The sequence below is a fragment of the Meleagris gallopavo genome, chromosome 5 (genome assembly GCF_000146605.3).
Source record: "Meleagris gallopavo isolate NT-WF06-2002-E0010 breed Aviagen turkey brand Nicholas breeding stock chromosome 5, Turkey_5.1, whole genome shotgun sequence".
In the NCBI taxonomy this organism is placed as follows: domain Eukaryota; kingdom Metazoa; phylum Chordata; class Aves; order Galliformes; family Phasianidae; genus Meleagris; species Meleagris gallopavo.
The window spans coordinates 10,340,108-10,347,996 of record NC_015015.2 but is presented as its reverse complement, the minus strand read 5'-3'; the positions used below and the strand labels follow the sequence as shown (position 1 = coordinate 10,347,996).

The 7,889-nt window shown below is 51.1% G+C and overlaps 1 protein-coding gene across 1 annotated transcript; it reads right to left on the bottom strand.

Moving 5' to 3' along the window:
* Nucleotides 1-1,151: 1,151 nt before the first annotated feature.
* On the bottom strand, nt 1,152-7,209 carry LOC104911006 (dual specificity protein phosphatase 8-like). Its single transcript, XM_010711002.3, has 3 exons — nt 6,682-7,209; nt 2,132-2,270; nt 1,152-1,658 (listed from the first exon to the last, which is right to left on the bottom strand). The coding sequence occupies exons 1-3, from the start codon at nt 6,910-6,912 to the stop codon at nt 1,576-1,578; spliced, it is 453 nt and encodes a 150-aa protein (XP_010709304.1). The 5' UTR covers nt 6,913-7,209; the 3' UTR covers nt 1,152-1,575.
* Between the last annotated feature and the right edge of the window lie 680 nt (nt 7,210-7,889).

Below are 7,889 nucleotides of genomic sequence, written 5' to 3'. Positions count from 1 at the left end.
AAAAAAAAAAAAAAAAAAAGCAAGGGTTTGTGCTGAAATAAACAAAGGTTAAAGAACAGTCAGGCTCCTGCAGGAATAGCAAAGCTGGGCTGAAGGGAGGGAGGGGGCATTACGTAATGCAGGAAAAATGTTGGCTCCATTCAGTTTTCCACCACTTCATGTGATGTCAGGAAAACCATATAAATCAACAGGCTTTCTGCTCCCACGGATGGAGGGCAGCAAGCAGCACTATTTATACTTACACAATTAAAAAAAAAAAGGGGGGGGGGAGGTGGAGAAAGAAGAGATGATGATGATTTCCAAGACTGGGAATAATTGACTCAGATTCCTCCTTCCGAGCCCTGCTGGAATTGCTGCTCTGGGGCTGTTAACCCTTGAGGAGCCCCTGCCCTCACTCCTGCCACCTCAGTTCCTGAGGCTTTACCCCAGCCTCCACCAGCTGCTCTGAGGTAGATTGATTCAAACAGGATTGATGAACAGCAAGGACCAAGTGTGATGTTTTGGGATACTGAAACAAATGAAAACTGATGAGCCTAAAGCCACCCACTTGGGACTCCTGGGTCCTGTTTCTGCTGTGGACAATGCAAGCTGGGGATCCCAAATGGCTTTAGGGCTGCTTAGGGTGGGCACACTGGTTTGGGGATGCCTAGGACCCAGCTGCTTGCACCTTTTAGCAAGTCTCTGGGTTTCTCCAAATTTCAGTGCGTGTCCAACTGCCAGATGGGATGGGGAGAAAGGGTAGCAGTGGGATGTCTTTGAGCAGGATGAGGTGCCTGGGCTGAAGTCTCTTTGTGCTCCTCCATCTTCTCAGAGCAAGGAGTAGGGATGCCACATGGATGAGGGCAAGATCAGGATGGAACCTGATGCCTTAGTAGGATGCATACCTGACTGCAAGGCAGGGAGGGCCCTAGCTTGAGCCTGGCAAGGGGTCAGGCCCTGGCCTCACATACATCCCCTTCAGACCTCCCAGGCACTGCAGACCTGGGTCAAAAATATCCCGGCTGCTGCCCACATTACAGCAAGGAGGAAACTGTGTGTGTCAGAAAGCGTGCCCAGCCTCCCTCTGGATGCTTTCAGCAGTGTTTTTGAGTCATGATTTCCATATAAAACTCAGCAGCCATGACCCAGTGTGCTACATTTCAGTTCCTTTTTTTTCTTTTTTTTTTTTCCATGCATTAGCAGCCTGCATTCCCCATTAGCAGGCTCCAGGCCGTGCTGCTTGCCATCCTGAGGCACAGGGAACAGCAGAGGCTTTGCCAAAACCTCAGTAATTACCAGTCGGGAATGCAGTTCTTTGAGGACTTCAGCAAGGGGAAGGCAGGGCGGAAGGGAAGGTCTGGGAAGCCTGTAAACGGGTTTTAATTGGGGGTCTTAAACTTCATCTCACACGTAGTGCAGGCAGACACAAACCTGCATGGAGGTCTTTGGTGCCACATCCAGGGAGAACAGAGACGGCTGTCAAAACCAGGGATGCTCACTTGCTTGCATGGGCTGGGTGTCAGTGAGTGACATCATCCTTACAAGGAACCAGAGCACGGCATTTTCTTAGGTCTGCAACAAAGGCTCCTTCCTGACTCATCCCAGCGACAAGGCAGACTTCCTCCAGGACATGACCAAATCTGCATTCTCCATTTTGGTATTTTGCACCAAGCTGTGCCCTGGGTACACCATGAAAACCTTGGACAGTGGCCTCAACACAGCTCCACACTAACCATCTTTAGCATGATTCCATAGTCTTTGCTTGCCTTTGAAATCCTCAAACTGTCAGACCTGGGTGTTTTGTTCCCATCATTCCTCTGCTCCCCCCACCACAACTCTGGTTTAATGGCATTTACCCCAAGTATACAATCATAGAATGGTTTGGGTTGGAAGTAGCCAGCCAGGCAATCCCCCAGCCACCGGAATTAGAGGCAGCTTCGACTTTCCCTTCAGTGTAACACTCTCATCACAGAGCATATGGCCACAACACCATCAATCCACAATAACTGCATAAGCACCAAGTGAAATGGTAACATAACACAAAGCCACACCAAGGGGACTATCGTCCTACAATGTGAAAGCACCACCATCACCCATCATCACCATCATCATCATCATCACTGCTGCTGCCCCTGAGAGGTTCCGCTCCTACCTGTGAGGATGGAGACACTGTGGAAACAGCTGTCCAGCTTGCCCAGGAGAATGGAGAGGAAGCTGTCAGCAGCCAAGCCGGTCACATCCCGTGTGCTCTGGTCATAGACCACCACGTCCTGGTGCTCCTCTGCCTCCACCTGTGAGGAATAGCAAAAAACTGGCATTAGAGAAACTCAGGACTCACTTCTGCACATGGCGTTCTTTGGGGGGAGCACAACCAGCATGGTTTGGTACAGCACATCTGTGTCTGCCCCACAGATGTAAATGACTACTCCAACATCAACCAGCCACAACGCCCAGTCATTTCTCTCCCGTGCACAGGAAGCCTTTCCGGTGTGATGCCCCGCTGCACTCCTAGTGAAATGAGAGAATTGGAGCTGCTGCATCCCATTCAGGTGATCAGCAAAACCCTCTCCATGCATATCTCTTCAGTAAGGATCAGAACCTCATTACGAGACTCCTCAAACTGGGCTGCATTCATAAACATTCCCCTCCTTGTGCTCTATCACTTGCTTGCCCTATCTCAACACCTTTGAGTTGCTATAGATGGTAACACAACCACAAACATTATGCTCAAAATATATTCCCCCAATCCGTAGGGCAAGTTTTCTGCAGCACCCTGAGGTGTGCAGATATCTTCCCAGAGCAGATCCAGCCCTCAAGCTGTAGAAAAGTAGCAGCAGGGCCGCTTTAACATCTCAGAGGCAGTTTCTCCTCTGCCCTGAAATGGGAGTTGCATCCCAATAAAACTGCAGTGCACATGGATTTTACAGAGTGTATCACTCATTGTAGGGCTGAGAACAGCCATTGGGAATCAGTGGGGCACCGGGAAGCCAATTTGGCTACATGGGTCAACAGGATGAAGGGAGGAAAGAAAAGGAAGCGGCAGGAGGAGAGAGAAGAGGAAAGCATGAAGAATTTTAAAATAAGACACTGAAAATGGTGTAAGGTGAGTAAAACCTAGTGGCTACTTCTGGATGTGCCACTGACATTCTTCATGGCTTTCTTTGCCCTCCACCACACTATGCTGTCCTGAAAACCCAACCTGAAGCACCACAAATGCATCTCCCCAAAAGTGAGGCAAGGAGGGGATTGGGCAGGGGCTCGCACCCCATCCAGGATGGCCACGGGGGGCATCACGGGAGATAACAGCTCTGGCCGAGCAGAATTATCCCACAATAGGATTTAGTGTTCCCTCTGCACGGGGAGGCTTTGTTTTGGCCATTACTGCAGGGTTGCTGAGCAACGGCAGATATGTGTGACACGGTTTACATCTTATTAAAGTTATAAGGTTTCACTCGATGTAAATGCCAAACAAGCACTGGCCTTGCATGGCCTGGCTGCAGAAACAAATATCCAGCATGGTGGGGCAAGGGCTGTGGAAATGGGAAGAGGGGAAAGTCTGACTTGAAGAAAAACATGCATTGCGAAAGGAAGGATTCATGACTCATCACACATGGAAGTGCTGGCATTTCCAGTCCCATGGCTCAGATAGAACAGGTATTTCACACAACCCTAGAATCATCTAGATTGGAAAAGGTCTTCTAGATTATCAAGTCCAACCCTCACCAAGTCCAACTATCATTCAGTCATTGTGTTCAACTGTCATCATTGAGTCCAACCACCAACCATTTCCTACCACAGATGCTATGGTCCCACCAAGTCTCTCAGGTCTCTGTCCCCAAGCCTTGAAGGAGCATCACCTTTGGAGAACCCACTGGGCATTCCTGGGGAGCCCATCCCTCCCCCAGAGGTATCTCTCACGTGTGTCTCCTTATTTTGTTCTGGGCACTGAGTGGGTTCATACCTCCAAATGGCACTTATCTGCCACGCAGGACAGTCTGAGCCCTCCAGGTGATCTGGGCTAAGATAAGAGCGAGGTATTCTTATTATCCCAATTATTCCAGACATCTCAGTCACATACTGTTTCAAAACAGAATGAATCACTCCACTGAAATAACACCACTTCCATAAACATAAAAAGCAGCCGGGCACAGGGTTCAGAAATAAGCCCTGGCTTTCCCTAGAGCAAAGCAGCTGCTTCCAGGGCTGGGCTCCTCCAGTAAATAAATACACATCCCCACAGGTCTGGTAGACTGCTGTCATGCCTTGAACCACTGCTACAGCCATTCCCAGAGACAGCTACATTTTGGGAAGAGAGAACAGGTCAAGATGTGGGAAGACTTTCCAAGGAGATCTTAAAGGAGTGAACTTTTCAGCATTTCCCTCCAGAACTCAAAATGAACCCCCAGGCAAGAATTTCCCACATCCTCTTCCCCTGAAATAGCTCTGAGGAACTGAATGCTTCCAGTTGGCATTGGGTTTGAAAACAAAACCAATGCAGGTAGAGCATTTTTGTGCCAAGGAAGACTATTGCTGTAATAATTAGAATTCCTTGGAATAAAATAAAAATATAAAAGTAATTCGCTGGGAAATGGATAAGTGCTGCAGTTCCTTAGCCCAGACTGTGGGCCACAGCTCTGCTCCAGTCACACAGCTCCAGGGGAAAATGTGTGTGTAATGGGAATTCAGCACACATCAGGGCTCAGGGAGGATTGGCTTAGATACATCCTGGCTTCCAGGGCAGGTGATAGGCATATTGCAATGAAAGGACAAAGGGATATTGATTTTCCCCTTTTCTTCTTTCCCAGCAAGCAGAGCTTTCCCAAGATTTGCGCTTGCTGTTACCCTCCAGACCAGAGCATCCCAAAGAGCTGTGAGCAGCATCCTCTGTCATATCTAATGGAAAACTGTGCTTCTCAACTGAGAGATAGGCAAAAGGTGACCGATACCCATTGGGGCTGAGATTTTTAGGGTTGCACAAGCAAGGAAGGAGCGTATTGAGCTGGGCTTTCAGCAGCACCTCATCCTTTTGGGTACACGGCAGTGCTCCCAGCTGCCTTTGTCTTGGCAGCCCTGGCCAAGAGCAGGAAACAGGAGGAGGGCGGGAGGCCCGTCAGGAGGAATAATGGGGCCGGACAATCGCACCACTGATGTCACCCTTCCTGCCATCTGCTCCCAGCACCAGCCATGCCCCTATCCCTCCCTGTCCCCACCCGGATAGGGTTAGGTACCACATCCCCATGTAAGGATGGACAGCTGCATAAAGATGCAGGAGTGGGGAGGAGGTAGTTGCTCATTCCATAGGGACACTGGCAGCCCCAGGATGGCTGTGGAGATTGGAGACAATCCTTAGCAGGACAGAACCAGGACAAGAGCCACCCGTATTGGTGCAGGAGCATCCTTTGGGAGCCACTGCTGCCTGCTGCGGCATCTCTGCAGCTGCTGAGCTGCAGCCTTGCAGGCAGAATGGCATCAGCTGATGTTAACTCTTCATGCACCCCCTCCCTATCCTCCTCTTGCTCCCCCCCTACAAAGTCACAGTGCTTTTGCTGCTGCTGCTCCACGTGACAGTGGCCACTGCAGAGGTGACCCTCGCTAGGAGGAGGGCAGCCGCACCACGCTGGCTCCCGGCTCGTGAAAACTGATTATTCCTGCTTTATTCCCCTGGGGATTTGAAAACGGCTCAAGCCGTTCAGGAATCATTCTCTGCAATCCCCTCCAAAGCACCCAGCCCACAGCATCTTGGAACAAGGCTGCCCGCCCCCCCAAAGCCCCCCTTCCGACTCCTTGATCCTGGCAGGGTGATGTCACCAGCAGCCAATACGGACGGCGGTGGCTTTGCGGGGTGGCGAGGGGGGGGGACACACCGCAGATGGCTCCAGCTGGGCCCAGCATTTGATTAATCGCCTGAATTACCCTCGCTTTGCCATAAAATTACAAGCAGGGAGGAGCTGGAGAATGTGAAAAGCAGGAGTACGGTGGTGGAGGAGAGGGCCGGCATGGGGCAGCGTCACTCCAAAGTGAGGGGTGGGGGTCCCCATGCCAAAGCTGCACTGCAGTGGGGACGTGTCACTTCGGGGATGCTGGGTGGATGAGGTGATGGGACCCTGAGGCACTGGGGTGTAAAGGGGACAAGGCGCCCTCCACTGTCTCAGCGATGGCAGCATCTCATGGTGGGCAGGACCCTGCCTGGGCCACCCTGGGGTCACCAAGTGCTATTTCGGCTGGCAGCCATGGCTCAGAGCCACCTCTATTATTTAACGGGGAAAGATAGAGAGAGGAGCCTGGGAGAGATAATATGCCATGACACCGGATAAGAGCTCCTGGCGTCACAAGGGAGGAGGATTACATGTCCCTGAATGGAGTTAGAGATGACAGAGGGGAGGGGAAGAGTTTTTTAGCAGGGGATTAAGCTTACAGCTCCAGGAAGGATTTGGGGCTTGTTTGCCAGCACAGAGCAATTCCTGAGGCTGATGTACCTGTTAGACTGGCCTGGGGAGGGCATGTCACTGGAGTGGGGGCTATAAACAAGTCCTCCAGGAGAGCCCCGTGGCCATTGGTCTTCCAACCCTCAGAAGGAAGGTAGTGTCAAAGAAGAGAGGGCAGGGTGCAGGTTGCACAACATTGCCCCTGCAGAAACCGCTTTGCAAGCATACATATCACCAGCGGGGCAAAGAGGCATTCCCTATCCCCATATCTCCATACCTTCATCTTGGAGGTGGGCTGGATGAGCTCTGTGATAGAGACCTTGTCCTGCTGGAGCCTCCTCTTGACCAGTTTAGAGCAGCAGATGTTGACAGAGCTGAGGACGTGCCAGGAGTTGTACTCCACAAAGGAGCGGCTATCGATGACCAGGGTGCCCTCCGCTCCGTTCCGCAGGAGGCTGGCCAGCTTCTTTGGATCCATCACTTTGCGTGGGAGTCTGTCTCCAGCCATAACGGGCCCGTCCGCTCTAGGGTGAGCGGGGCGGAAGGGCAGGGTGGGCTGCCAGCACCCTTCTCCCCACGGGGACAAGCAGTGAGGCAAGGTGTCAGCAGAGCAGCACTGTGCTGGGCTCCTCACACTGCTAGCGCCCAGGCTGCCTACTCATGGTGCTGAACCTGGGGAGAGAGGAGAGTAGAGACACACCGGTCAGGTGGCAGGATGACATAGATGAGAATGACAGAATCATAGAATCATTAAGATTGAAAGAGACCTCTGTGGTCACCGAGTCCAACCACTGACCCATCCCCACCACACTCACTGAATCACATCCCTCAGTGTCACATCCCCATGGTTCTGGAACACCTCCAGGGATGGTGACCCCACCATTTCCATTGGCAGCCTGGTCCAGTGCTTCAACACTCTGAGAATTTTTTCTTAATATCCAACCTGAGCCTTCCCTAGCTTAACTTAAGGGCCATTGCCTCTCATCTTAACTTAGTGCTTACTCCGGGCCTAGAGCTTGGCCTTCAGAAGAGTGGGACAAGGAGATAGCCACACTTTCTAAGAAAGCTTTTTTTGTGGCTTTTTGGTACTTGACTTGTGCAGTAGTGGCTTCATGCACAGTAGGAGATATGAGGCTCCATCTTAGTAGCCGAGGAAGACTGAACTTGCTCCAAGAGCAGCTCATGGGGTCAACAAGTATGATCTGTTCAGGGAGTCTTCTTAGGTTTTAATGGCACACGTCATTGCAGGCCTGCTTTAATGGCATTAAGTTTTAATGCTGCCACAGCCATTCAGAAAATAAGCAGGGCTATTACCAGGCTCTCCTTGTTTCTTCCAGAAAGCGTTTTAGGGAGAACCCACAAGCTGTTGCATGGAGGCTTTAATGCATCTGAATTAAGATGACTATGACTACTGTGTCTGAAAAGGCCAGTGTAAAGATTTTCATTGACTTCTGCAGGGCCAGGATTTAGTCTATGGGCTACAGA

Excerpts from the sequence above, each read along its gene's own strand:
- LOC104911006 (XM_010711002.3), bottom strand. The coding sequence starts at position 6,912 with ATGGCTGGAGACAGACTCCCACGCAAAGTGATGGATCCAAAGAAGCTG. Across the intron at positions 2,271-6,681 it reads AGCCCACCTCCAAGATGAAG|GTGGAGGCAGAGGAGCACCA; the intron begins GTATGGAGATAT and ends TATTCCTCACAG. Across the intron at positions 1,659-2,131 it reads CAGTGTCTCCATCCTCACAG|GGCACAGCTTGGTGCAAAAT; the intron begins GTAGGAGCGGAA and ends TGGTGTACCCAG.